Source organism: Tursiops truncatus, chromosome 10 (genome assembly GCF_011762595.2).
Source record: "Tursiops truncatus isolate mTurTru1 chromosome 10, mTurTru1.mat.Y, whole genome shotgun sequence".
NCBI classification, from domain to species: Eukaryota; Metazoa; Chordata; class Mammalia; order Artiodactyla; family Delphinidae; genus Tursiops; species Tursiops truncatus.
This window is the reverse complement of record NC_047043.1, coordinates 65,367,036-65,394,758: the sequence shown is the minus strand read 5'-3', so window position 1 is coordinate 65,394,758 and position 27,723 is coordinate 65,367,036. Positions and strand designations below refer to the sequence as shown.

The 27,723-nt window shown below is 54.1% G+C and overlaps 4 protein-coding genes across 6 annotated transcripts in view; 1 reads left to right on the top strand and 3 right to left on the bottom strand.

Moving 5' to 3' along the window:
* Window positions 1–10,666, bottom strand: part of MAPKAPK3 (MAPK activated protein kinase 3) — a 38,037-nt gene extending 27,371 nt beyond the window's left edge. Inside the window, exons 1-2 of the mRNA XM_033865043.2 lie at window positions 10,486–10,666; window positions 10,008–10,170 (exon numbers count right to left, since the gene is read on the bottom strand). Of these exons, the coding sequence (XP_033720934.2) occupies window positions 10,008–10,170; window positions 10,486–10,666 (344 nt within the window). The remainder of the gene's footprint in view (window positions 1–10,007; window positions 10,171–10,485) is intronic.
* Window positions 356–10,143, bottom strand: LOC109552161 (dolichyl-diphosphooligosaccharide--protein glycosyltransferase subunit 4-like). Its single transcript, XM_073811160.1, has 3 exons — window positions 10,008–10,143; window positions 4,480–4,641; window positions 356–2,929 (listed from the first exon to the last, which is right to left on the bottom strand). The coding sequence occupies exon 3, from the start codon at window positions 2,611–2,613 to the stop codon at window positions 2,527–2,529; it is 87 nt and encodes a 28-aa protein (XP_073667261.1). The 5' UTR covers window positions 2,614–2,929; window positions 4,480–4,641; window positions 10,008–10,143; the 3' UTR covers window positions 356–2,526.
* On the top strand, window positions 5,181–10,819 carry CISH (cytokine inducible SH2 containing protein). The gene is made up of 3 exons (XM_019947589.3): window positions 5,181–5,956; window positions 8,723–8,943; window positions 9,183–10,819. Exons 1-3 carry the CDS (start codon window positions 5,937–5,939, stop codon window positions 9,704–9,706), a joined length of 765 nt encoding a protein of 254 aa, XP_019803148.1. The 5' UTR covers window positions 5,181–5,936; the 3' UTR covers window positions 9,707–10,819.
* Window positions 10,499–27,723, bottom strand: part of HEMK1 (HemK methyltransferase 1, mitochondrial release factors N(5)-glutamine) — a 34,552-nt gene continuing 17,327 nt past the window's right edge. For 2 of the 3 annotated variants that reach the window (XM_073811159.1, XM_033865046.2), the window contains exons 11-12: window positions 23,166–23,268; window positions 16,733–16,869 (exon numbers count right to left, since the gene is read on the bottom strand). In XM_073811159.1, the coding sequence (XP_073667260.1) occupies window positions 23,175–23,268 (94 nt within the window). In that variant the 3' untranslated portion in view covers window positions 16,733–16,869; window positions 23,166–23,174. Of the gene's footprint in view, window positions 10,637–16,731; window positions 16,870–23,165; window positions 23,269–27,723 lie in introns of those variants that run through there. The other variant, XM_073811157.1, reaches the window with a different exon arrangement.

Sequence of the window (27,723 nt, the reverse complement as noted above, 5' to 3'; positions counted from 1 at the left end):
GCCACCTGTCAAGAGGGGAAAGGGCCGCGAGGTCCCGGGAATGGGAGGTGGAGGGGGCCCAGGGAGGGCGTACCTGGCGAAGGCGCACCTGACGGCAGCGCACCTGGCTGCAGCGCCGGTAAGGGGCAGGCGCGGCGGTCGCCGAAGCCCGCGGCCGCGAGCGCCCAGAGCTGAGAGTCACCCCGCCGCCTGCCCACGTGACTGCTCCCCTCCCCCGCGCGTCCCCGGCTTGAGGCCGGGCTTGGTCAGCCTTAAAGGGACAGGCGGGCCCTGGCAGGACGGGGCGGGGCGGGGCGAGGCCCGCCTAGAGCTGAAGCAGAAATAGGGGGCGTGGCTTCTCCAGGGTGCAGAAATCTCCTAGGCTCCGCCAGCCTCCGGGGAGACCCCAGCACTAGCGCAGCCGAGTTCCGCGTGGGCTGTGCGAGCCGCGGATTTTACCAGCCACCAAGGAAGTGGCAGCACAGGAAGTCTTGTTTTTCTTGGAGTCTCAGGTAGCCCCTTGAGTCGGGTGTTTTCTCTGCACGCTGCCAGGAGGCCCTCCAGTATAATCTGTAAGGCTTGCAACTTCCTTAGTGGTGGCCCACCGCGAGCGTATCTAAAGTCTTAATTTTTGCCAACAGCGCAAGAGTGAAATAGAATTTTGTTGTGATTCGTGTCTCTCTAGCTCCTGGTGGCTCTGCGCGTCTCTCTAGCACTGGCATCTCTACCCTTCTGTGCATCTCCTGCTCATATTCCCTTGGAATACAGCGTCCTAAGACCAGAAATCCTGAATTCCCCTTTGGTCAGATCCATCAGCTCTTCACCTTATGGTTAGAGCTTTTGGTGTCATGTTTAAAAAGTCTCCTCCTCCTACCACAGTGACAGATATTCTTTATTAGCTAAGTGGTTTTCCCTTCCACATTTAGGTCTCTACTCTGAGCCCATCTTAGATTACCTTATATATTGCGAACGGGTTTTCCCATCACAGACTGTTAACTCTTATTTCACAGATGAGGAAGCTGAGAACCCACTAGAGGAAACAACTTGTCTAGAGCTGCAGAGTGTGTGGCTGTCTCCTTGGACAAATCTGCACTACTCCTGCACTTCCCTCTCGCCCCACAGCCCCGAAAGAGGTGGCTCACTTGGGACAGGGAACATGCGATTTGGGGCAAGATCCCTGTGCGAGCCTCTGCTGCCATCTACAGGCCACTAGCAGGACTGCAGGAACCGCAGCCTCTCTCCCACCCGCAGGTAACTCCTCTGTATACCTAAGTATCCAAAGGTATCTTCTGGCTTCGGAATTGGGGCCCAGCGAGCTCCCTGCCCTTAAGCCCCAACACACACATGCATGTGGATGCACGTGGATGACTGGGCAGAAGTTCCAGGAGAACAGGCACCCTCTGTGTGCAGGCATTGAGCTGGATGAGGGTGTGAGGGGCTCTTCCCTCTCTCCTTGAGGCGACCTTCAAGCTAGGAAGGTTCAGTAAAGCAGAAGCCCAGTTGACAGCCTCAACCAAGCGTACTGAGCTCTTCTTTCGGACCAGACACTGGGTAGATGCTCTATCTGGGCACCCCATGATCGCACTGGGACTGGAGGAGGGAAGGCAGTACCAATCCTGTGCAGCCTACACCAGACACACGAGTCACAAGCCCTGAGAGGTCAAGAGACCTGCCTGAGGTAAGTAGCTACCATGGTACAGCCCCTATCCCAACCCCCAAAGAACAACTCCAGGGCCCAGCTCTCACCCTCAAACTATGCCTTCCTCTCCTGTGCCTCCCTGCCCCACTCCCACATCCACATGTACACATTCTCACACATGTTCACACACATGCCATCACACCTTTACACATGTGCACATATGCACACAGAGATACATAGGCATACACATGCACACAACACACACACATTTATGACTAGCTGGAGCCAGGACCTCTGTCCTTGAGCCCCACCTGAGAATCTGATCCAAGATCTCAGAGCCTTGCAGGAAGCCCTGTGATTCAGAAGCTACCACTGCTTGAAGGCTTGGAGACTGGAGAAGGATTCTCCTTCTCCTATGGAGACGACTGGTTTGAGCCAGGTGAACCCAAAGCTGAGCAAGATCTCATTCTGGACAAGCAAGGCCCCACTCATAAGCAGGGGTCTAGAGAGCTGAGGGTGGAGGCTGGCCACTTGTCGTAGCCAAGGTCATCTCTGCGTGCTGTGATCTCTGAGCTATCTTATTTTCTAAAAATGGAGTTAGATTACAATTGTTCTAACATTTTTGTATTTTTTTTGACCACAAGAAATCTATATTTTTATATTGGAGGGAGGGAGTAGAAAAGAAAGTAGCCCCTATACTGGGCCCTATTCAGTGGCAGCTTTTTGTGCCATAGGGTTAAGGAAGACTTTGAGGAAATAAAAGTTGTTTCGACAAATCCAGGTGTAGTTGCTTTGTATATTGTGATGGGTAGAAGGGACGAAGTGAAGGGTGAAGGCCCCTCACACGCTCCATATTGCCTCAGACTATGTCCTGGAAACTTGAGGTGGAGAAAGCACCACTTTCATTCCTACTTCTTGGGACTGTTGATGGCCATGTAGTGACAGAGAACGACAAGCACGTTGGCGAAGATGGCCAGCTGCACATCCATGATCATGGCTGATCAGCTGGGCTTGGCTCCGACGTGGCCTGCGCACTCTATCTGTCTTTTTTAAACTGGTCTCTCTTTATTAAAAATTTTAATTGCATAAGCAAAACTTGCTTGTTATAATAAATTCGAACCATATAGAAATGTAAAAAGTAAGGAATGACAATGTCTCTCCTCTTGCAGTGTCCATACCAAGGCCAGTGCTTACACAAACACACACGTTCCCCACACGGGTTCATCATAGACATGTGTTTTGCAGCTGACCCAGGGGAGGCAGAATGCATGGTTTCCCCTCGCTGCTCATGTTCCAGCAAGCATCTGCCACCTGCAAATTGATGGGAGGATTCAGTATTGGGGATGGCTGGGCCAGGGCAGGTGGGTACATGGTGGCAAACTCTGCCACACAGCTCTCCATGAGAGCTGTATGTCCAAGGGGATGAGGGCTGAGAACTTTGGAACAGCTTACAGTGACCAAGGAATCCAGTGAGTGCCTGGGTGGGGTGGTGGGGCAGCTGAAACCACTCTCTCAACACACACACACACACACACACACACACACACACACACACACATACACACACATGTAGACACGTGGACTATTCTTTGGGGAGAGGAGAGGCTGCACATATGAAAGTTTACAGACTAAATGAGCCAGACCTTGAGGAAGGCACTGCTGTATATTATTGTGACCCATTTTGTGTCTGTTCTGGGTGGGGAAGGGCAGAGAGATCCTGCAGCAAGAATCTCGGGTGCACGGGAGGGGTTTTTCTGGAAGGAAGAATCCATGGAGATGTGGCACATGAAACTATGAGAGGAATTGCCACTGGGGGGCAGTGTGGGCCCAGCAATCAGGGCAGGAGAGGTGACAATTAGATGGCCAGAGGCAGGCACCTCAGGTAAAACAAAGGCACACCACTCTTCCCAGTATTCAGGGGAGGTGCATAGTGCTGTCAAATTTACAAAGGGCAGTTGGAGGGCAAAACCCTTGGGTCCTTTAGTTTACACACAGAACTGCACAATCACTGACTTCTGTAGGGGGCGCTTTCAAGGGGACACCTGTGGTGCCCTGATGTTGACTGTCCTGAAGGCAGGGAAGCTTCACTGAGGACCTGAAAGTTGGATCCTGAAGGATGTCTAGGAGTTGGCTTATAATAGGAGCCTAGAGAGGAAGTGGGGGATGGGGTTGGGCCTGTGAGATCTAGGGTATATTTTACCCTCTCTATGCCTCATTTTTATCACCTGTAAAGAGGGGACAATATGTAGTAGTTAGGCAATGAAATGGGGCTGGAAATTGCTGAGAGCATCTGGCACATAGTAAGCATTCAGTAAAGTAATCACAGTTAGAGGGAAAGGGCAATCTCGGGGTAGAGAGCTTGGGATTTGTCGCCAGGGGGACCAAGGTTCAAATCCAGCTCTGTTGCTTGGCAGCTGTGAAGCCCCTTTGTCTTCATTAGTAATGTGGAGCAGTAGACAGTTCCTACTGGAGGAACGGCACCTTATACAGGGGCTCCATGCTGGGCTCTCCAGGTGCCCCAGCCATCGAAGTGGCAATGAGGTCTCTACACCCATCTCCACCCCATGCAAGCAGCTTCTGGCCTACTCAGGAGGACTGGTGGGGCAACACTGAAGCTCAACTTCCCTTCAGGAAATTTACAGAGAAGTGGGTTTCCTGAAGTCATTTCTCATCTTAACCAGTTTATTTTGTCATTTTGTCCTGTTTCACGGGGTTTTGCTTTTGGACCCCCTCTGTCTTCCATCCCCTCCCAGGCAGGGCAAGCTCAGCCCTGTCTGCCTTGGGAAAACCTGGATACTGCCATTTAGGCTTCTGGACCCTGCCAGGAGTCTGTCATCCCTGCTAGGGGATCTGAAGCTTACCTTCTTTCTGGGGAACCTGGGGGTACACACCGGTAAGTTGGAAGGGGGGAGTGGACCCTGCCACTTCTCCAATTCTCTCCCTCTCCTTCTGGTCCAAGGGCTTAGAGGAGGTGTGTGCAGCCCCTATGGTCTTTCAAGATGTTCCCTGGTGAGTCCAGTGAACTGGGAAAAGGTGGAGAGGATCAAGGGTAGGAGCATGGGCTTCTGATTTTTGTTCCCTGGGGCTCGGCATAATGGGGGTAATACCAGCTGTTGAGAATCAAATGTATCAAGTGCTCCATGTAGATGGGAGGGGGTGTCACTGATCCTTCTCTCTACGTTACCCCCCACCTTCAGTTTATCTCTGGGTGTTTGGAGCTCCAGGTCTCTCTCCCACATTTTTAGGGAACCCACCAACCCAGAGACACATGTGAACTGTCCTGTGGGGTGAGCTGGGGGCCTGCCTGCCCCTCAAGTCGGTAGTCATTTCTTCCCTGATTGGAGGGCCGGCCAGAGGACAGGCTGGGGCCGAGACTGGATGGCCCTGCCTGGTGCAAAGGTTGGGATGGTGCCTTCTCCCCCAGCTCTCAGTGAAAACGTTCTCGCCTGGATCCTCTTGGCTGTGGTGGCCGCAGGCTTGACCCCCGTGAAGCTGCGCGTATCTGAGTACTCCCTCTGTACCCCTTCCCTCCCCTAATGTCCCTCTCCAAACCACACCCTTTGCCACCCACCTTCCCAGAAACAGAGTCCAGGGGTCCAAGTGCAGCCCACAGGGGGCCCCCGCACACCAGACAGACCGCCTTGGAGGAGCCGCTAGCTGGGCGGACAGGCCGGTGACCGCGCCCTCGTGCTGCCACCGGTTCTACAGAGAGATAAGGGGGCCTGTTCCCAACGAAGCGGAGTGCCCGAAAGAAATCTGGGCTCCGGTGGGTAGAGCACCTGCACCTCCCTAGCCCTCTTCAACCTGGACTTTCCCTAATGTTCTCTAGGTCACTCTCAACCCGGCTTGGTCACGTCAGCCTCGGGTCCAAGCGCTGTAATTGGCCCTGCGTGACCACTCGGCTCCACCTCCTGCGCTGCGATTGGTCGGCGCGCGGAGCCCCGCCCCACTTTCCTGGAAAGTTCTTGGAAATCTGTCAAAGGTGTTTCCTTTAGCGGCCCTCGGCCGCAGACCAGGGAACCGACTCCCTCGCCTGCACCCCTCCCCGCCCGGCCGCACAGCCGGCGGTTCTAGGAAGACGTCGCTTCCGGGAAGGGCTGGGACACAGAGGACAAAAGATTAGGCTGCTCGCCCCGCCCTCCCGGCCCGCCCCACGCGCCCTCCCGGCCGGCCCGCGCCGCCACCTCTCAGTCCCGACCCGCCGCTCGTGCGCCCCAGGAGCCTGCCTTGCGAGCGCGACCCGCGCCCACTGGCTCCCTCCAGCAGCTGCCGTCAGGCCGAGCCCCAGCTCCGGAGCAGCCGCTGCCGCTGACGTGACATGGTCCTCTGCGTTCAGGGGTAAGCGCGGCTCTCCGCCCCCGCCCAGCTCTGCGCCGGCACGCGGCAGAGTACTGGCCTCGTGCTAGCTGCCGAGCATTAAGAGGGCTTGACCGGTCGGAAATAATCGAGCGCGGAAAGACCTCGAGAGAGACAACAGGGAAGGGTGACAACATCGTCACCACCTCTACTGGCACTGTGGGTAGGGAAACTGGGGGTTGGCTGGCGACAGGAGAAACAGGGTGGGCTAAGCGTGGGAGAACGTAGACGCCTCAGGCAGCGCGTCCTCCAAGGCGTGGCTCACCTGCCCAGCCGTCTGGGCCCGGAGCGCTCTATCCTAGCCTGACGGCCCAACAGTCTACTGTGACCTTGGGCCAGCCCCTGCCCTTCTCTGTCCTGTCATCCACTCTCCTGCCTCGGCTAGCAATTAGGCTGTTCTTGGGAAGCCAGCCTGAGATCCTTGCCTCTCCCCTGGTTGGCACCTGCTGAACAAGCAGCTGTTGGGAGAGCCTAGGTTTGGCCCAGTCCTGCCTGAGGTACCCCCACAATGTCCTCAGCCCTCAGCCCAAAATGGGATCCCAATGTGAGAAGGACCTTGGCTCCTGCCTCCCTTCTCCAAGTTTCCCAAAATGTGGGGGTGGGGTGGGGACTGATAAGACAGAGTCTTGGCCTCAGCTGAGCATTCTTGGCACATTCCTTCTGGCCAGAGCCTCAGGATCCCCTTCAACCAAGGGTCTGATGCTCTCCAAACTGATCTGACAGGAGCTCAGAAGGTTCCAGGGAGAATGAAAGAAGATGTGAATGGGTGCTCCACAGCAGGGAAAGCAAGATTTTTAAGACCTACACACACACACAGCCACAGACCAGCTGGTGCCCTCCTGAAGTAGGGTGCAGGGATTCCCAATTGTAGGTATGGGTTGTCAGCTTTGCTGAGGGATCCCCGTTTAGGGCTGAGTTTGCCTCATTGGCTTATGTGCCCAGGCAGAACTCACAGGCTGGGCTCCACAGCAGGCACACACACATACTGGCCACCCACACCTGGAACATAACAGCCACCGCCACGACAATGACACCTCCCAAACTCCTAGAAGGCTCCTGGGCCTGAGCTGAGCTCTGGGTTCCAGCAGGCAGGCCATCAACCAGTTCCTTGAAACTCAGCCTCTAGCTCCCCAACAGGGATTCCTGAGCTCCCGTAGTACAGCCAGGGTAGGGGTGGAAAAGTATTAGCAGGCTGTGGTATGCTAGGGTCTTATGGCCCCTTCTCTTGAGTGGTCACGGGCCCCTGATTTGTTAAAATCTTCTAAGAGTCACCTATAACCTACACTGTATAACTTACACTGTCAGATCTGGTTCCTCTGCCTGACTCCTGCTGCCAGTTCCTGCCCACCTCTTCCTGCCTCGTAAGCAGTACCTGTCAGTGTTTACCCATACCATCATCTCAGCCTGCGGTGCCTTCCCCGCTACTCCTTCCTTTAGCCTGGCAGACTCAGCTCAGGAACAGGCAGACCCTGACTTCCCCCTAACATTCTTTGCTTTTATGACTTTGGGTTATGAGTTCTCCTTTAGGGGAGGGCCCAGGGTTTCATTATTTGGTGTCTTGAGGCCAGCGGAGAACCAGACCCAAGACCCAAGGATTTATTTTGTGATGAGTGGGAGAGGACCAGCAGTCTCTTCCTTGGGAACCAGGGCCATGCCCCTCAATCCCAGGAAGCCCCAGGATCACCATGCTGGGTGGGCTTCCCCTAAAGGGAAGCTACTGCTCAGATTGGGGCCAGTTCAGCAACCCAACTCTAGCCATCTGAAAATATGGTGTGACCGAACCCCTCAGTGTCTGGGCTAGTAGGACCCCTCATTGAGGAGGAGGGGAAACTGACGTCTAGTGAAGAACAGTGTTTGCATAAGATCATAGTGCCTCGTAGGGCAGGCTCGTCAGGGTAGGATCTGGAATGTGGGATGAGTACCCTGCCCTTTGGTGGGAGCTCATATTTATGGGAGGTGGGACTTGTCAGTGCCTTTAGAGGCCACTGTCTATCCTATACCCTCAGCTGGGAGGAGGAGAGAACAGGATTGGTGTCTGACCTGTTTGGGGATATTATTCCAGGCCCTAAGCCCTGGCCAGTGTGGACCTAGGTCCCTCTGACAGATACTCCTATCTGTGGGGAGGTAGCATGTGACCAATCCCTCGGCTCAACCAGGACAAGTGCCATTTAATTGGCCCACCACTGCCAGGAGGGCACCACTGTGAAGCCTCTTTGTACTGGATCCTGTCAGTGTGGTGAGAACACCAACTGGCCACTGTGAGCTAGAGATGCCTATAGAGAATGAAGTGTATTTGGTTGGTGCAAAATAGAGAGATTACAGTTGACCCTTCGTATCTGCAGATGCGAAACCCATGGATATGGAGGGCCCAAAGTATTCACTGTACTATGCCATTCATATAAGGGACTTCAGCATCCGCAGATTTTCATATCCACGGGGGCTCCCAGAACCAATCCCCCGCGGATACTGAGGGATGACTGTAATTACTGTTTAATAAATGCAGGAGGGTGGAGAAGTCTCTTTCAGAAGAGGGTTCATATGTGGTGGAAGTAATCAAGGGGCCTTTTGTGATGACAAGTGGGAGGTGGGGTACTGGTCTCATTGAGCCCGTGGGTGGGCAGAGGGGAAACTAGGACTCATAGTGAGATAGACTGGCCAGAGGTCACATAGCCAGTCTGGGGCAGAGGGGATCTCTGGAAATGGGGAGAGCACAGGGCCTCCACTCAGCGCCCATCCACCTCTTTCTAGACCTTGTCCTTTGCTCGCTGTGGAGCAGATCGGGCAGCGGCCCCTGTGGCCCGAGTCCCTGGAGCTGCCCGAACCAGCTATGCAGCCTTTACCTGGTGGCGCCTTCCTGGAGGAAGAAGCAGAGGAGTCCCCAGCCCAGCCAGAGGGTGAGCCCAAGGTGCTGGACCCCGAAGAAGATCTGCTGTGCATAGCCAAGACCTTCTCGTACCTTCGGGAATCTGGTGAGTCTGAGGAGGGAGGCAGGACTTGTCCTGAAGTCTGATGGGGAAAGTTTAGCTCTGCCTGTTGTGTCTAATTTGAGAGGCATGGCTCTGGCCAGAAGAGTCTGATGGGAGAGAAGGGGTACAGCACTCCCCAGGGAGGTGTGAAGAGAGAGGCTGAGCCCTGCCTTGCCCTGGGTTGGTGCACCCAACTAATTTCCACTGTGACCAGTCTCTTAGCCCCCTCTCCACTTGCCTAGGCTGGTACTGGGGTTCCATTACGGCCAGTGAGGCCCGGCAACACCTGCAGAAGATGCCAGAGGGCACATTCCTAGTACGTGACAGCACCCACCCCAGCTACCTGTTCACATTGTCGGTCAAAACCACCCGTGGCCCCACCAACGTGCGCATTGAGTACGCCGACTCCAGCTTCCGCCTGGACTCCAACTGCCTGTCCAGGCCGCGCATCCTGGCCTTCCCAGATGTGGTCAGCCTTGTGCAGCACTACGTGGCCTCCTGTGCTGCAGATACCCGAAGTGACAGTCCTGACCTTGCAACCACCCAAGCCCTGCCTACCCCTAAGGAAGATGCACCTGGTGACCCAGCACTGCCTGCTACTGCTGTACACCTAAAACTGGTGCAGCCCTTTGTGCGCAAAAGCAGCACCCGAAGCCTGCAGCACCTGTGCCGCCTCGTCATCAACCGTCTGGTGGCCGATGTGGACTGCCTGCCACTACCCCGGCGCATGGCTGACTACCTCCGACAGTACCCCTTCCAGCTCTGACCCAGCCAAGCAACCGCCTAGCCTCACCCAGCCAGACCCTGGAGGGGACACCGGCTCCAGCTGGACTTGGGCTCCCACTATCCCTCCTCCAGTCATCCTGGTGCCACATGCATCTGGCAGCTGGACCAGGAAGGGTCTGCAGGAACAAGGCTGGAGGTGAGGGGTAGGGAGGAGTGTCACACGACTTGGAGGTCAGTGCCCCCAGCTCCCATGTGGCTCCATTGTGGTGGGCCATGTGACAGAAGAGGGGACTGGCAGGACCTCGTCTCACCCTGTGGGCTGGGCCCAGGCCCCAACTCACCTGCTGTGGCCTCCTGAACTGCGTAGACTTGGCCGGCCCTGGTTTCTCCGTCCACAGGGTGGGGCAGGCCCCCTCCTTTCAGCCAGCCTCTGTCTCAGGGGGGATGGCAGCCAGAGGAACTGAGGTTGACACTGACAGTCCCCTTCTGCGGGAGCAGGCCAGGCTGGGGGACGGCACAGTTATATAGTATTTATTTATTTATTCTCCTTGGGTTGGAGAGCCAACCCCACCTCTCTGCCTGAGCCCTGAGTGCTCCAGAGACCCCAGCCCTGCCTCAGCTTCTCTGGTTCCTCCCGGCCGAGAGCCTCTTCCTGAGATGTGTTGCTGGACCCAAGGCAGTCCTGGGTGTCCTGGCGCTGACCCACCCACCTGTGAAGGTGTCCACCCTCTTCTGCCTCCAGCCCTGTTTTGGGAGGATGGGTGAATAAACAAGAAAAGAGAGCCAAAGTGTTAGCGCCTTGCAGAACCTGCTACTCACCCCCTTGCAGGGCAGAGCCCTGTCTGCACAGAGCTGGTCTCGCTGGGGCACAGGCCCTGCATGAGTGTGGGTGCCGTGTCAGGGAGGGGCATGGTAGTTTGAGGACTGCCACTCCACCTCTGCTGGGTCTGCTTCCTGCCCAGGAAGGTGCCTGCACATGAAAGAGGGAAAGAAAATACATATCTGATAAGACTTTATAAAATAATTGTTTCTAAAAAAAAAAAAAAAAACCCACAGTTTGGTAGTCATTTTTTTTTCACTGATTTTTCTGTAATGACAATAAAATTGTACCTTTCATTTATGGAGCCCTCAGTGGGGCCTCTTTTGAGTTGTACACAGTTTGTCCCCTTTGATCTTACTATCATTATCCCCCACTTTACATCTGGGTCAACAGAGGCCCAGAGACCTATGTGGCAGAGCAGGCCCTGCTAGGGCACCCAGTAAAGAGTGGAGGGGATAGCAAGAAGCCTTTCTCCACTCATTCCCTATTTTCCCCTTGGAGGGTGGGATGCAGGAGATGAAGGCCAGTTGGATTGCCTGCAGGGTCACTGCCCAGTGTCAGGTGGGGGGTGGTGGCAGAGGAGCACCAGGTCGGAGAGATGTGTAAACAGGTGATGTCAATTAAAGGTTGAAAGTGGAGAATACTAGGCGGATGGGGACTGTGGACTACTCCTGGGGGCAGCGTCTTTTGAGATGAGGAGACCAACAATCAGAGAAGTCAGGGCCAGTCATTCCAAGGAGAAGGTACAGGGCATGCCAAGGCACCAGGGCGTGACTGGGAAGCTTATATTCCTGACCACAAGGAGGCCTGGGGAAGGGTCATTCTGTGCAGTGGGGTGGAACAGTTGAGTTGTGGATAGTGGCCAGTAAGCTGGCAGGGTCTGGCCTGGGATGGGGCTAATGGGGCTCTGGTCTAGGCTGATTGGAGTTTGGGTACTCTCTCACTCAGGGTCCTGCATATCAGAAGTAGGTGAAAAAGCAATTAAAATGAAAACGCTCTCCATCATCTGATGGTCTGCCTTTGGAGCACTTCAGCACCTGGAATCCCACTATGTCCTGAAATTTTCTGCACCTTTACTTGAGTAACTCACAGGAATGCTCCTGTGAACCTCATTCATAGCCTTTAACCCTTATTTTAGAAACAGTTCTAACCTTTCTATCTTCTTAGCCCTTAGACAATTAAAAGCTGCAGATTAGAAGAGGCAAATGTCGGCAGATTGAAGGCAGGAAGGTGTGAGGAGTGACAATGTTGATGACGAGGAGGAGGCAGGAAAGGATAAAAATCAAGAACTATGGGGCTTCCCTGGTGGTGCAGTGGTTGAGAGTCCGCCTGCTGATGCAGGGGACGCAGGTTCGTGCCCCGGTCAGGGAAGATCCCACATGCCGCGGAGCGGCTGGGCCCGTGAGCCATGGCCGCTAAGCCTGCGCGTCCGGAGCCTGTGTTCCGCAACGAGAGAGGCCACAACCGTGAGAGGCCGGCGTATCGCAAAAAAAATAAATCAAGAACTATGGAGGCACAGAACCTTGGGGGCACGGAGATAGTTGTGGGAAAGAATGGAGCTGATGTTGGGTGAGAGTGAACAAGAAGTGGGTGAGGGCTGTCTTTATCGGAGTGGTGCCCAGGCCCACGTGTCCCGCCTGGTGCCTTCTCCATTGCTGGCTGCAGGGCCCAACAAACACCTCCTCCAGGTCACCATAACCCTGCCAGGGATGTCTGCAGTTCCTCATTGTTTCAGCCTGGATCCCAGCCCCTTGATGACTCCCAAAATACCTGAGGTGACCCCTCTGTCTGCTCCACCCCGAGATCTGAGTCACCCAGTGGGTAGGTAGCAGACACAGAAGGGCCAAAGGCAGGCTCTTCACCACCTGGTGCCATGACCCAGACAGAAAGTGCTGGAGCAGGAGGAAGCCCTTCGTTGTCCACAGAGGGGACACGTCTCAGGGTGCCCACTGGGTGCTGGCAACAGACAAGGGCTTTGCACCTCATGTAATGCTCACCACAACCCTGGGAGTAGGTCTAAATATTACCCATATTTCACAGATGAGGAAACTGAGGCCCAGAGGGGACAAGGGACTGGCTGAGGAGGTGAGGCACAGAGCAGAGCTAAGCCTGAGGGGTCCTGACTGCCCACCTGCCCCTGCACTGCTACATGAGGTGGCGAGGACGGGCAGCTGGGTTAGGGGGGCAGCTTTCAGGTGAGTTGTTCTTGGATGCTGGCTTTATCCCCTCGCGTTCCTGCCTGCTAAGGTCTCTGGAGCCACTGGCCTGACCAAAAGGGTCCTATCCCATTCCCCGTCGCCTCAGCCCAAGCCAGGGTCCAGCTCTTGCCTGAGGAGGGCCTACCAGCTACTTCTGACCCCTGATACTTTTCTGCTTCAATTTTTTCTTTTTTTTTTTTTGGCTGCACTGCGCAGCATGTGGGATCTTAGTTCCCCAACTAGGGATCGAACCCACAGCCCCTGCCTTGGAAGCACGGAGTCTTAACCACTGGACCGCCAGGGAAGTCCCAATCTGCTTCAATCTTATTTTCATGTTTCCCTACCAAGGGAGTGAGTGACGCCTACTTAGAACAGGATCAGTGGAGAGCATGTCATCGGGCCCCAGACCCAAGTCAGAGACCCAGCCTAACAGATGCTGAAAATCCTCTGGTCACTGCAATCACCCCTGGGTGGCTCTGGGCTGGTGAAAGGAGCACACCTACCAGCACTGACCGAGGAGGAAGAAAGGAGCTGACTGGAGGGCGCACAGGACCCTGCACAACATACAAACAATAACTGATGGTAACCCTTTACCAATTAAGTCCTTCACCAGCACACATGCTCTTTGGGCACAAACTGGGCCAGACTCCATTTGGGCCCTGGGGACACAGGAGGGAATAAGATGGACACACTCCCCATCCTTGTGGGACTCATGGGCTGGTACGCGAGAGATAAACAAGTAAACAAATGGGCACTCAGGAGGAGTTTTGAGAGTGAAATGAAAGCAAAGCAGGAGGCGGGGAAGAAAGTGCTTTGGGTATGGGGACACTGCTGCCGATGAGAGGGTCGGGGAAAGCTCTGGAGCAGGGTGGCACTGAGCCTGGACACCCGAGCAAAGAGCAGGAACTGGCTATGCAGACAACTTAGAGAAAGGACATCCCAGGTGGAAGGAGCTCCAGTGCAATGGCCCTGAGGCAGGAACAAACCTGGTGTGACCAGAAGATGGCTGGCTGCCCAGGAAGGCTGAGGAGACAGAGGGCGGGTGGAGAGGGCAGAGGGTGCACATGGATTGTGCTCTGGTGTGGTGGAGCGCCCCTTCAGTGTTTAGCAGGGACAAGCTATGATCCAGTGCTCAGTTCTAAGGAGTGAACCTGTCAGCTGGGGGTGGGGGGGATGGCCCCACAAGGGCCTGGGGGCCAGAGGCCAGAAGGAGGTTGAGAGGTATGGGATATGGAGGAGTAGGGTGTGGTGGAGAGCAGAGGAGGCGAGGTGATCCTGGGTGTGGTTCGTGCCCCATTAAGTTCTCACTGCAGCCTTGCACACCAGCAGAGGTTGTCCCCATTTACAGCAGAAGAGGTAAGACTCAGAGAGAGGTGGTGGCTTTTTCAGGGTCACACAACTTGTGAGGGGCAGAGCCGGGGTTCAAACCCTGACTCAAGACCTCGTTTGTATAAACTGCTGCTCTGCTCTGCCTCCCAGGGGCTGGCATGCTAAGGCCTTGGCCCTCACAAGGCACTGGGGACATGCAGAAGGCCAGGCAATTCAGAAAGGCTTTTTGGAGGAGGGGGGCTGGGGACTGCCCTAGAGGATTCTGTCAGGCCACGGGGAAGTGGGTTTGCAGATTGATCCTACGTGGTGTCCATCCTCGGACTCATGATGCCCCTCTGGAAAAATTCTGGGACAGAGATGCCACTAGGCCATTCAGGTTTCTCTTGTCAGTCAATGAGAGGTCTTGCTGGGAGGCTTCACCCGTGATCACCGAATGTCCTAACACGCCCTGAACCATTGGGGTCTCTGCACCTGGGCCCAGCTTCTAATCTGCCAACTGAGCAAATCTTGCTGGATCAAGGGCAAACATGGGTCTGAACAGGTCTGGGGACATGGCCAGGCTGGCTCCACTCTCAGATGGGAACCCTCCCACCCAGCACAGCTCCACAGTGAAACAGAGGAGCCAAGAGCCTGAAATAAGTCCTAATCAAGAAGGCAAGAGGATTCTGGGACCTCACAAAGGCCCTCTTTCTTCAGGAGAAGTGGAGCCTGCACAGGCCTGGGCAGACCTTTCATACCAACCTGTTAGACCAGTTTTAATATAAAGCAGGTTGGAGCTTTGCCAGAAATTCAACAGCCTCTCCTGGTGAAGGTGTCCTCCCCACGCCAACTGCAGGGTATGGGCCCCCTCCCCAGCTTAGGCAGGCTGCACAGCCACCACCCAAGGGGCCATTCCAATGGTCACTCTGGGGCAGCAGGCTGGGGCTCCCACATCTGATACTTAAGACAGGAGGTCCCTGGAGGTTTACTCCTGGCTAGCATTTCCCTCCAACCCTAGTTTTACCCCCACCTCCCCTCCAGTCTGGATTACGTGCTGTACACTTGGTTTGGGGGGGGCTGTTTCCCTCAACCTCACTGAACCTCATAAGATTCCTTAGCTATGAAATGGGGAGAGTGACAGCAGGTCTCTCAGAGGGGACATGGGGGGCCCAGGAGGATTTATAAGTTGATACTGAGGAGAGCCTGAGGGTTCAACATGGCAGCTGCTGCAGCTGTCACTGTAACTATTCCTTGTCCCTTGTTTTAATCCCATTTGAGAGGTGGGCAGGGCAGGGTTTTTTTTTTTTTAGGCTGCGTCGGGTCTTAATTGCAGCATGTGGGATCATCATTGCGGCATGCGGGCTCTTCGTTGCAGCTCACAGGCTTCTCTCTAGTTGTGGCGCGCAGGCTCCAGGGCACATGGGCTGTGTATTTGTGGCGTGCAGGCTCCAGAGTGCGTGGGCTGTGTAGTTGCGGCACGTGGGCTCTCTAGTTGAGGCGCACAGGCTCAGTAGTTGTGGCATGTGGGATTAGTTGCCCCATGGCACGTGGGATCTTAGTTCCCCCACCAGGGATCAAACCCGCATCCCATGCATTGGAAGGCGAATTCTCTACCACTGGACCACCAGGGAAGTCCCCGAACAGGTGTTGATGTCCCCTGAGGTCCCCATGGGAGCTACAGGGGAGCTGGCTGGAACTCCCTGGAGCTATAAGCAGCCTCTCACCCCACCAGCTTTGATGCTGCCCTGCCAGCCCAGCCCTCCACCTTCAGGCATCATTTGCCAACCAAGGCCTTGGGTTCCAGTCGTGGTGAATAGACCCTTTGTCTGGTCTCTGCATGGGCTGGTGGAGGCTAGACCAGCCTAACCTTCTAGCAACTTCCCTTGCAGCTCCAGTAGAGACTAGGCCATCTGCTACCCTTGTCCACACCTGGAGGATGGGTCTCCCTCAGGCCTGTTACTTTCCACGCCCTCGGTGGTCTATGCCCTCAGAGGTGAGTCACAGGTGAGGGAGGTGAGCTGGGTGGCACCTCTGGGTCTGTCCCATTTCAAAGCTGCAAGCCTGAGACCCAGAGAGTCAGGCTAGCTTGTCCACAGTCACCCAAAGAGGAAGTGGCCATACAGGGCTGGAGCCCAGGGCTTTGAATCCCAGGTCAGGGCCTGTCCCCCTCACCCTAGAACTCTTGAACTTGAGTCTGCTGCCTTCTGACTAGGAACATGGACAGCCTGGTTCAAGGCCCTCCAGACTCCCCCTGTCCAGACCTGGACTCTTCACTGTCCCCTAGACATGCCTCCACTCTCCCCCCATCATGCCTCCACAACCCCCACATGCACCCCCCCACCTGTTGATCTCCACGTCCGTCTACCTTGCCCCTGGTCCTTCTCAAGCTGCTCTCCTGCTGCTCCCCATGGCTGCCTTGCCCAGATCTAGCCTTACCATCACTCACCAACCTGAATGGACCATCCTGATGGCCTCCTCACTGGCTCCCTCAGCCCTACCACCATCTCCAGAGTGAGGGGCTTGCAAACCCAAACTTGTCCTGCCTTCCTCATTTAGTGATATTCACAGGCTCCCCTCATATCTTGCTTGTGCCTTACCCCAGGCTCCAAGACATGGATTCCCAAACTGCCAACAAGCCACTTCATTCTGCTTCCCTCCAAACAGCCCTCCACATACCAGGATATCATTCATCCTGGAATGTCCTCTTCCTCAGTTGTGCCAGGGCAAACTCTTACTCACCCTTCAAAGTCCAACTCAAATGCTCCTTTTCTGAGAAGTCTTCCTTAGCTTCTCCTGCATTTATTCATGCCTGTGTTGGGCACCCACTGCATCCTAGGGAATCTCCCTGGAGCCTGAGTTTTCCCAGGTCTCTTCAGCCTGGGGAGGAGAAAACATACTTTCCATAACAAATTCAAAACAGCCATTCTTTGACTAAATTTCTCTCTCTCACACACATACACACCATGCTTCCCCTGAAAGTCTCCTGGGGATGTCTTTGAAGAGGCAAATTAGCCAAGTGGAAAGAACTCAGGCAGAGTTCAAATTTCAGAGCCTCCCAAATCACTGTAGGATCTTAAGCGAATGGTTTAGCTTCTTGGAGCCTCAGTTTCCCCATGTCTTTTTTTTGCTGAGTCACAGGTGAGGTGGGCTCTGGCTCCCTCTTTCCCCAGCCAAGCAGCTGCCTCCTCCACAGCTCCTCCTTGGAGCACAAACAGCCAAGAGCTCTTTTTTTTTTTTTCTTTTTTTTTGTCCACTCCGCATGGCATGTGGTATCTTAGTTCCCTGACCAGGGATCGAACCCACGTCCCCTGCATTGGAAGCCCAGAGTCTTAACCACTGGACTGCCAGGGAAATCCCAGTTTCCCCATCTGTCTAACAGAGATAGTGGAAGTGCCCTGCCACAGGGTGGTTGGAGAGTGGCTATGCCTAGTTTTGGGGGAATACGGGGTGACTAGAAGCTGATGCTCATCTCTGAGCAGGAGATGTGGCAGGCCCAAAGCAGGAGGAGCCTTTTTGTGTGGCCAAAGCTTTATGCTCAATGGAAAGGCAGTTGCTTCCATGACTCAGGCCTGGTTGAAGCAGGCAGGGCCCAGAGTGCAAGAAGTGGCCTCTGAGGGCTGAGGGAAGTTGGGATGGCCACAACTCCTCCAGGCAGTCCTCTAGGACTGTTTCACTGCACAGTCCCCACTAGGGAGATCCACACTCTGATGGTGTGGCTGGAAGGGGAGTGGCACCCAGCAAATGCTCCCCAGGCACAGCCCTGTTCCAGGGACTCCCCACACCCAGCCCCGATGAGCCAGACTGGGCCCTTCCTGTCACCAGAGCCGGGCTCCTCCTCCATCAGAGGTGAGGACTTCACTCATAGTTTGGGTTGGACCAAAGCTTTGTTTTTAAAAGTGCTTCTCGCCTCTCAGCCTTCTCCTAAGAAGCACTTCTCCCCTCCCCACCCCCACCAGCCCTACTTCTGAGCAACATCAATGTGTGTGTGTGTGTGTGTGTGTGTGTGTGTGTGTGTGTGTGTGTGTGTGTGTGTGTGTGTGTGTGTGTTGACCTTTCCACTTGGCCAACATTCCTTTGTATTTCTCAGCTCCTTTGGGTAGATGGCCATGGTAGGAGGAGTTGTTAGGAGAGCAGGTTCTCAGGAAACCTTTTCTCCAAAACCATAGAAACATGGAGCCCAAGGAAACACTAGAAAATGCAGGCTTATCCAGAAGGAGATGGGTTTCCGGAGCAGTTGGAGGAGTGTGGGTAAGAGAAAAAGAGAGCTCTAATGCCAGTGTGAGTGCCTGCGGGGTCTGGCCTCTGGGCATCCTTGCAAGGTCAGTGTTGTCAGCCTGGCATCTAGTGGGCAGGCTGAGCTTAGGCAGGCAAAGCTGGGTGACCCTGGGCAGATTGCTTTATCTCTCTGAGCCATACATGTCTTAAAGTAGACCAAAGTCCTGGGTTTGCTGTCAGTGCGATCAGCTCATACTCTCTCTACCCCAGAGGTGCTCAGACTGGGTCTCTATAGCCCTTTTTCTCTTCAGAGCCAGCAGGTGCCTGAATGCGGAGCTGTGGGCTTTGGGGCAGTAGCACCTGCTCTTAGCACCCGGACAGTCACCCCCTTTCTCCTCTGGGTCTCAGTGGATGAACTGGGGCATGCTAGGCTCCAGGAGTATCCCTGGGCCTCACAGAGGGCAGAGAACTAGAGGGCAGAAAAGGCCTGGAATGGGCACCCCCCACCCCCACCCTGGGTGAGGTGTTTTTGCTGGAATCGCAGCAGCTGTGGCTAGAGGCCTCTTCCCAGGAAGAAAGAGCAGAGCGCCTCTTCCAAGAACTCGGAGGAGGCCTGCAGGCAGGGGAGGGGTAGCGGGGAGTTAATTTTAAACCAAACAGCCTTCAACGCTTCTCAGGAACTGGTTGCTCAACATGATCTGGCAGGTCCCAGACGGGCGGGCAGGCCTGGTGCCAGCTCAGAGGTGGTAGGGGTGGAGGACACGCCCCAGAGTGGGAGGCCCAGTGACCTTGAAGGAAGTTAGGCCCTGTCCTTGCCCATGAATCAGGGCCTGTCACCCCCAACCCCCACCCACCTTGCTGAGGGTGTTGGATGGGGTGACTTCCTCCACCATAATCAGGCAAGGTGAAATTATAAGATTAATAATACAGGTGTCATGTCCTTCCAAGGACCAACTGTCCCATCCCCCCTTCACTGCTCAGAACCTGCCACTCCTGTCCCCTGGCCTATACCTCTGGAGGTTATCTGATGAAGGCCTGCTCTGAGGCCAGAGTAAGGCTTGTGCCATTTGCCTATGAGATGGGACCCTGGGACGGGGGTCGGGGGATCGAGGATGGAGTGTAGCAAGCTGAGCCCAAGTTCTGGGTCCAAGGGGTGAGCCTCCTGTGTGTGCAGGGAGGCTGTGAGCTGAACTCACTGGGCCTACCCCACCCCCTAGCTGACTGGGAGTCAAAGTGCCTTCACACACATTGACCTCCTGTCCCCCGACCCTAGTGTGGCCACCCTCTCCAGGCTGACAGCCTAGGCCCACCTCTCAGCGTCCGGACTCTACAGAGGGCCCCGCCCAGGGCACTCCCTCCTTCATTCCCTTTGCCAGCTGCCCAATGAGACCCCAGCAGCCTGGGTGGGGCGAGGCCTATGTTCTAGGAAAGGATCCTGAGCAAGTGCTGCCAGGAGCCGCAGTTCTTGGAATCGGCACTGCAGAGCGAGGGGACGCTTCCTGGAACCCGCTGGCCACTCCACAGAGAGAGGCTCACAGGAGGGGCAGTGACCTAGGTGAGGGGGAGGGGGTGCTGAGGCCACAGCTGGGATCCTTGCCTCCAGGAAGCCCTCCCTGACTGTGGGTGCCTCCTTAGACTCCCCTCTCTCAGCACTGAGTCTGCAGGGTCCCTCTAAGGGCTCTGCCAGGACAGGCTCAGGTCTGGCACAACCTCTGCGGTACCCAGCATCCAGCCCAGGGATAGGCACCGAGTGGACAACCAGAAACAATAGGGAAAAAGCGGGCGTGCGTGCCTGGGAGGAGGGGCAATAGGCGGGTGAGGGGGCACAGGTGAAAGTGGGATGTTAGGTGCAAGTGTACTGCCCAGGCTGGTGAGCAGTGAGGGCTACGAAGGCTAAGGGGAAGGAGGAGGGTGAGCAAGGTGGGATCAGCAGTGGCAGGCCCTGCTCACTGAGTCCCTTGCTGATGAATGGGAAACCTCTGGCCAGGACTTCTGTCTCTCCTTCAGGCCAGTCTTTTCCTAGAGGGTCTTTCCCCTCAGATCCCTGTCCCACAGCTGGGGTACAGGTCCCAGCCTCAGCATCAGGCCACCTGGTATGGTCCTAGCACCAGTGCCCAGCTGTGCAGTCTTGAGCACACATCTGGCCTGTGGAGACTCAGTTTCCCTACTTAGAGGATGAAGAGGAGAAGCTGCAGGGCCCCCAGGACGGCTGTGCAGGTTGTGACCTGGTTCTGGGACTGGATTGGGACCTAGTCACACTTTGAGGGAGTAGCCATGAGTGTTCCCATCACAGGGTCCTGGGGACAGCAGGGGTCTTGAAGGGGTGCTGGGGGGCATGTCTAGACAGGCACAGAGGGGAAGTAAGGGCCTCCCTCTCTAGCTGGGTGACCTTGGGGCAGTCTTTTAACCACTCAGGACCTGTTTGCCCTCAGAAGAATGGAGAACGCTCCCTGGCTAAGGCTGGACAGAGGTGTGGGCAGGGATTTGCCTCTCCCCTCATGCCCTCAGGTCACTCCTTGGCTCTCACTGAGCACAGCTCCAAGCCTGCTACCCACCCCCCCCGACATGTCACAGAGATGGGGCCCCCAGCCCATCCTCCAGAGGTCAGCCCTGGGGTTGAGAAGGACTGAGACTCAGTGCCCAGGCGGGGGCTGTGAGGCAGGGTTGTGACAGAGAGGCCCTTTGACCCCTGCAGGAAGATGGTGGGGCACCCTAGGGACATAGTTCACCATTACGCTTGCGCTTTGGAGTGCTGGTTCTCTGGGGCTACCTGAGGCAGCTGGCAGTGTAGTGCTGCATTCTCCACCACTTAGCAGCCCTAGCGCCTGCACCCAGGTCAGGCTGGCCTTGACTGGGAAGATACCATGGGAGGACTGGACCTGGAACCACCCGACCTGAGTGGGAAGAGCTGCTAGGTGGCACATAGTGGGTTTGCAGAGGACACTGGTGCCCTGCTCTATATAGGTGGCTCCAGAGCCAGGCACTCTGCATGACTTGAGCCAGTCATGACTTCTTACCTTACAGAATCATGGTGAGGAGTAAATATGTTTGGTGATTTTTCTCCTTGGGGTCTCCTCCCTGGTCCCAATCCACCCCTCTGGCTCCCCCTTGACCATAGGCCCAAGTAGACAAGAGCCCCAGAAGCACTCTTTCTTTGGCCCTTATTGCAACAGGAAGAACTATGGACACATCTGCTCTTCCCACTGGAGCACAGGCCCTGACATTTGCAGTGCTCCGGGCAAAAGGACAAATGGAGGCCCACACTACAGAATCTAAATATTTAAAATCATAAGTCAAGCTACAAACTGCTAATAAAACACGTGCTATCCTCCTACTCAACAAGTAAACTTTCATAACAATAAAAAATCTGTAAATCTGTGGTTTTTGTATGTCTGAAAGTCATAAAAATATCAGAAAGTCAGATATCAAAGATGATTCAATTTAATGATTATTGCTTATGTTCAGGTGTTCACTGATACCAAGTGAGTAAGAAGATAAAGACATGCCTAATTCATAAGGTATTATATACTTATTCTGTAACATTCACTGTTCTTGCTTTAATTCCAGTAAAACTATTGATTATGTTGTTATAGTCAAGATTTTCACATAATTACTATTCTATTGGCAATAATGATTTAAAAGACTAAAATAATATATTCAAAGAGCACAAAAATATGAATTAAATTTAAAATATTAGAAATTGGAAGTATTTAAAATACATTCCAAAAAGTTATTTTTTAAATAATCAAAATTAGTAAAATTAAAAGGCAAAATACAAACTATAAGTTATAATGAACTGATATAAAAATTTAAGTCAAAAAGATTTAAACTAAAATTTTATTCAACTTTTTGAAATTTTTATTAACTGTTAAATATTTTTCTAGAAAGAAACCTTCCCAATTCGTGTTCAAATCCCCTGTGAACTCTAAGGCTGGTTCACAGCCTCCCTCCATTTCCTTGGGGTCTGAATGGTGTCATCACGAGTGGGTGTTGGGTTTGTCTCACATTGTGCCACCGCTGAGTGTCAAATCCCCAGTGATGGTGACGCCCATGTGTTCTTTAGTCCATTTATTGTGAATTGATCATTTGTGTGCTTGTGATACATTCTAAATAACAGCCTCCAAGCAGCTTAGAAGAGAGTGGTGACAGACCAGGCACAATTTCCAATAAATGATATTGATCCAATATCAATCCAATAATTGATATTGATTTGGGAAAAAAATGAAGTCCAATGTCTACCTCACACAGGGAAATCTCAATAATTCTAGATGGACTAAATATTTAAACACGAAAAAATGACACCCTAAGAGTCTTAGAGCACCTCCCTAAGAGTCACAACAGTATCGATTCTGGGTAAGGAAACTTCTTCCTTCATGTGGCTCCCCTGCATTACTTGCAGGACAGGTCTGGAGAAATGAGAGCCACACCAGAAATCCATTACTGCCCATTTAGTGTCATCTTCCCAGTCTTGGAGGGTTTCCCCCAGAGGCAGGCTCAGGGACAAGGATCCAAACACAAACAGCTTATTTCAGAGGTGATGTCAAGAAGCACCAGTAGAGGATAGGGATGCAATTTTTCCTGGTTGTCTCCCATTTCTGTACACTTGCTGGTAGAGGCACTGACTGCCCTTGTTCCAAACAATACTTTCAAGGGTGATTATTCCAGTGAACAGCCTTAGAAGATAGAGATAGCGTCTCCCTCCAGGGAAAAAGGCAGATTTATTGTCCAGTATAATAAAGATAATATCTGCCTCTGGAGTGAAGGGTGGGCAGGTTTGTTTATAGTCTATTATAAAAGATTTGGGTTCCCTGATCTCAGGGTTCCTCTCCTGTCAACCCACTGCATGCACAGGCATCATCTGGCCCTTATTGGGTCACTCTGCAGAAATTGGGGTTCAGGGAAGTGGTACAAGAAAATGCTGATACTCTGTCTACTGTTACTGTGGAAAATAAACTGACCTTTGTTTCTCAAGCAGGAATCTGTGTCTTCTGCCAACATCCTCGGGAATATGACAACTTGTTAGCTTGTGAGTTGGGTGAAATCTCAGAGCCTTCCCAGTTCCTGACATAGAGGACAGGGGAAGTGAGACAGGGAAGGAAAGGAAGCCGAAGCAGGTGTGTTAATGAGTGTGCTCTCTCTGTGGGCAACTGAGGTCAGTCCTCGGTTGAGAGATAGTGTAGAACGCACATCAGGGTTGTCCTACCCGAGAGGTAAGGAAGCTGGGATGTGTATCCACCAACTCCCACTATTCACTGGCTTAGGGCTGCTCCAGGGGGTGAACTCCCTGCCTATTTCACCTACCAAGCTGGCCTTTGCCATAGAGAAAGCCTCAAGCTGAGCACTGTAACTGCTGTGTGGAAACCTGAGTGGGAAGGGATATGCCCCATGCAAGCGGGGCCTTATCTGAATACTGCCCACGGCCAGTGCCTGGCACAGTGCCGAGCAGACAGTGATCAAATGCATGCCACATGGGCCAAGGATAAGGACCTGTTTACTTGCCTCTGTCCTCCACTAGGCTGTGAACTCCTTGTGGGCAGTGTCTGTCAATTTTTCCTTCATACTCTAGCACCAAGGGTAGGCCTGACAATTAATCTTAGGCTCCCAGTTAGGGGTGTAGGGGAGTGAGGGGATAGCCAGGCAGTGATGGGGCTCACTGCCTCATGGGGCAAAGGCAGACTCCCTGCCCACCTCCTGAGACCAAGTGGAAGGGAAGAGCTCTGGAAAGGAGCAGACAGCTCTGTCCAGGGCCATTTAATGAAAGGGCGGCACCCAACAAATCTGAAGCTTCTCTACTCTTTGTTCAACCCCCACCCTCCACCCCACCAAACACAGGCCTAGCCCCCAGTTGAGGGGTACTCAGGGTGTGGAGGAATAAACAAAAGCTGGAATGGTAAACTCCGAGGGATCAATCTTGCCTAGAGTACAGTGCTCTAGGCTTCTGGGCCTTCAGGGAAGGAGCAGAGTTGGGGGCAGATGGTGAGGCCTAGCAGAGGTGCGGTTTCCTCTCCTAGCTCCAGGGCCCACCCCAGTGCCTGGCAAAGTCTGGAGGGCTGGGCTGGCCTGAGTGTGGCTTTCACTGTCTCAGCCTCAAAGGACCCTTCACACCCAGCCTAGGGCTCTAGGGGTCAATTTTATGTTTAGTAGGTGGGTGCAAAATGGGTGGGAGTGAGGGGGACAGAGGCTGAGGGAGGCTAGAGGCAGGGGAAAGTTCCAGGGGGTCAAAGAAGGTATAGAAACCATTTAAACAGAATTTGGAAGTTTGGATTTTATTTCCAGAATCAGAGAGAGATAGACAGAGATTGATTGAGAGAGAGAGGGCATTCCAGGCAGCTAGGACAGCCCAAGCAAAGGTGTAGTGTGGGGGAAATTCCTAGGAATGGCAAGGCTTGGGAGGACCCTGTGGTTGGTCCCTAGGTGGGTTTTCTGGGAGAATCAACCCAGAGTTTGATGCAGTGTGGTCATCAGGGATTGCCAAGCCCCAAATGCCAGGCCAGAAAGGTCAAGGATGTGGACAGGTGCCCAGGTCTGGCCCATTCCCCTCCCAGATCTCCCCTAACTTGCTGTGTTACCCTGGGCAAGTCATGGGCCCTCTCTGGGCTTCAGCTTTCTTTTCCATGAAATGGGGGCACAGTACTCAAGCTCTCATGGGCTCCCATAACTCAGAGACAGTAGCTGGGCCTCCAAGACAGGGTGATACCTCATAAGAACCTCATTCGCCCCTTCTCCAAGTATGGAAGGCAACCTCGGCCCTCAGCAACCTGGGGCCTCTCACAGAGGCCACACACACAAGGTCCTGAACTGGTTCCCAGAGCCTGGAGCTCCCCCATCCAATGGAAGCCCTGCGTGGACACACCTGTGATCATGGACATGGACCCACATGCTCAAGTTCCACACCTGTGCACATGCACATATCTATGGGTACCTGTGTAGGGGTGTGCAGGTCTCTATGATGGGCATGTGTGATGTGGCCTGCCTCCCTACTGCAGACCAGAGCAAGCCTAAGGACCCAGCCAGTCATGAGGGGCCTGTCAGGAGTCGTCCATGTCCAAATCCATGAGTTCCTCAAGGACAGGGCCCCATCTGAACCACCCTACCTGGCTTACAGTTGGTGCTCAGTGCTTGCAGGTGAACAGTGGGGCTGGGGATGGGGGAGATACAGGACACTAAGGACCTCAGTCACCCATTCTCCGAACTTGGGAGGTAGCTTCAGGCCTCAGCAAGTCTGGGTCCCTCACAGATACTGGCAGGAAAAGAGGACTTGTCCAGATGCTGTGTCCTCACACGACTCTGAATTCCACCCCACCCAGATGGCCCCAAAGGAGGCAGAGGTGCTGGGCTCTTGGCTATGACTCAGCGGAAGGAAGACAGGAAGGAGGGTTGGTGGTGCTGGGGCCCTAGGGTTTTGCTTCTCATTTCTCTCTTCCTAAAGTATAGCAAGTTCCCAGAAATGAAGGTACAGAAACCCCAGGCTCTCAGGGCCACTGGGTTCCCCAGTCCTCCCACCCCTGGAGATCCCACATAGGGCCTGGGGAAGCCCCTAGTCCCTGTCCCCTCCTTGGGACATTCTTCCCTGCCCCAGAACCAGGGACTGAGTGGAAAGTCCACACCAGAGCCAGGAGGGAGTCGTGGACTCCTGAGACTTTTCAGAAGTATGTGGCCCAGATTCACTTGCTGAGACAGATGCTGAATGAGAGGAGACACTGGAACCTCCTGGACAGGCAGGGGTGGAGCAGTCAGGGTGGGCTTCCCAGGAGAGACAGAGGCTGCCCTCACCAAGAACCTGAGTGAAGGCATCCTCAGATGCCCCACGTGAGTTCCTTCTTTCTCCTTGCCCTCCCTTCCCGTCCTCCTTTCCTTTTTTTCCCCTCTCTCTTTCCCTCTTTCGTTCATATTTTTAATTATTGGAAAAAGCCCAGTTTTAAAAAGCACACACACACTCAAATGTGCACAACACCAAACTATGATACGTTAGAATCCTACCCATGTGTCCAGAGACCCAGGTTTGGGCTGAGCTGGACATGAGCCTTCTCCTGCTGTCCCTGCAAATGAAAGAGACTGCAAGGGGCCCTTCAGAAACATGCTACCATTTGTAACCACTTATCTGTGAGAATCACTTGGTGGGGTCATTTGGTCCTGTGCCACCAAAACCAAACACTGAAAAGACACTGAACGCTGAGGCTAACATAAGACTGCAACTCCCATCCTAGCCCCCAGTTCAAACGTCAGTGCTCATCGCTGTTCACCTTGATGGACTTAATGCTAAGAAAGTGTTGAGAATTTGAACTTATAAAATACATTTATGTTTAAAATGATGCTTTTATCTTTTAAAAACTACATAGTTGAGTTCCACGTGAAACTTGGTTTGAAAGAACTCTACAGCTCTAGGGCTCTGGGCAGGAGGGCTGGGCAGAATGACAAGAGACAGAGGATTTCTGTGCAAGCAGAGAGAGTGGGGAGCCCTGGTCAGTTCTTGAGCTGTGGGAATGCCTTCAAGAGGGTTTTAGGCATATCCACCTGCACCCTCTCCCAGAACCTCCCAGGCCTGGGGACCTGAAACGTTCCGCCTGATATGGCAGGCTTTACACTTCCTTATGCTGCGAGGCGACTCACTTTCCTCACCCACCTGTCAGCAGGGAACCAGAGTCTGGGTGTCTGTCAGTCCCACCCCACATCCGGAGTACATCAGAGCCTCCTTTCAGCAGCAGCCACTTTCACTGCCCTCCCCTCCCCCATGCGCTCCTCTGCTGTGGGGTTTGAAAGTTTGGCACCAGGGGCAGCTGGGAGGGAAGGAAGCTCACTCCACATCTGGTGCTTTCTGTTTGACTCACCACTTTCCTCTTTGCCCTGGAAGCCCATGTCAGCCCTGGGGGCACCCCAGCTGGGTATCCGGGCCCCAGGCTGCAGCTGGCCTCTGTGGCCTGCTCACTCCCCTTCCAGCTGGGATGTCAGAGGACTGGGTTCAAAGCCCAGCATGGCTACTTCCTGCTTGTGTGATGTTGCACCGGTTAAGTCTCAGTTGCTTCATCTGTCTAGTGGGCCAAGGAAGGCTCCCCTCATGTGCAGACAGAGGATTTATGATAAAGTGTGTGTGGCACAGGGCACCATTACACATGGAGATGCCCAGTTACTGTTGTTGACAGAGCTCAGGCCTGGGAGGGTGGTCTTCACAACTCCATCTAAAGGGCTGCCTCTAGGTTATGTCCCCACATGGTCACATTTGGATCTCCAGACACCCCTGCCCACTGCCCCTGACACTGCCTATGGGATGACCTGAGGGCACCCCACTCTCTCAAGCTGTCTGTCCCTAGTACCCCAGTGTCCAGTTCAGGGTGGCTCCAGGGCCCCCAGGTTCCAGTCAGAGCCCTGGGCCCTATCGTGGTCCTGGCCACCCCCCACCCTACATCCAATCCCTCAGCAATGGATGCGAGTTGGTTCTCTTCCAGAAGGCCTGTTGCTATATGCCACTGCTACAGCCCCTAGCGGCCTCTAGATCCTGGCCCAGTTGCAGCCTCCTGC

Excerpts from the sequence above, each read along its gene's own strand:
- LOC109552161 (XM_073811160.1), bottom strand. The coding sequence starts at position 2,613 with ATGATCATGGATGTGCAGCTGGCCATCTTCGCCAACGTGCTTGTCGTT.
- CISH (XM_019947589.3), top strand. The coding sequence starts at position 5,937 with ATGGTCCTCTGCGTTCAGGG. Across the intron at positions 5,957-8,722 it reads ATGGTCCTCTGCGTTCAGGG|ACCTTGTCCTTTGCTCGCTG; the intron begins GTAAGCGCGGCT and ends ACCTCTTTCTAG. Across the intron at positions 8,944-9,182 it reads CTCGTACCTTCGGGAATCTG|GCTGGTACTGGGGTTCCATT; the intron begins GTGAGTCTGAGG and ends CCACTTGCCTAG.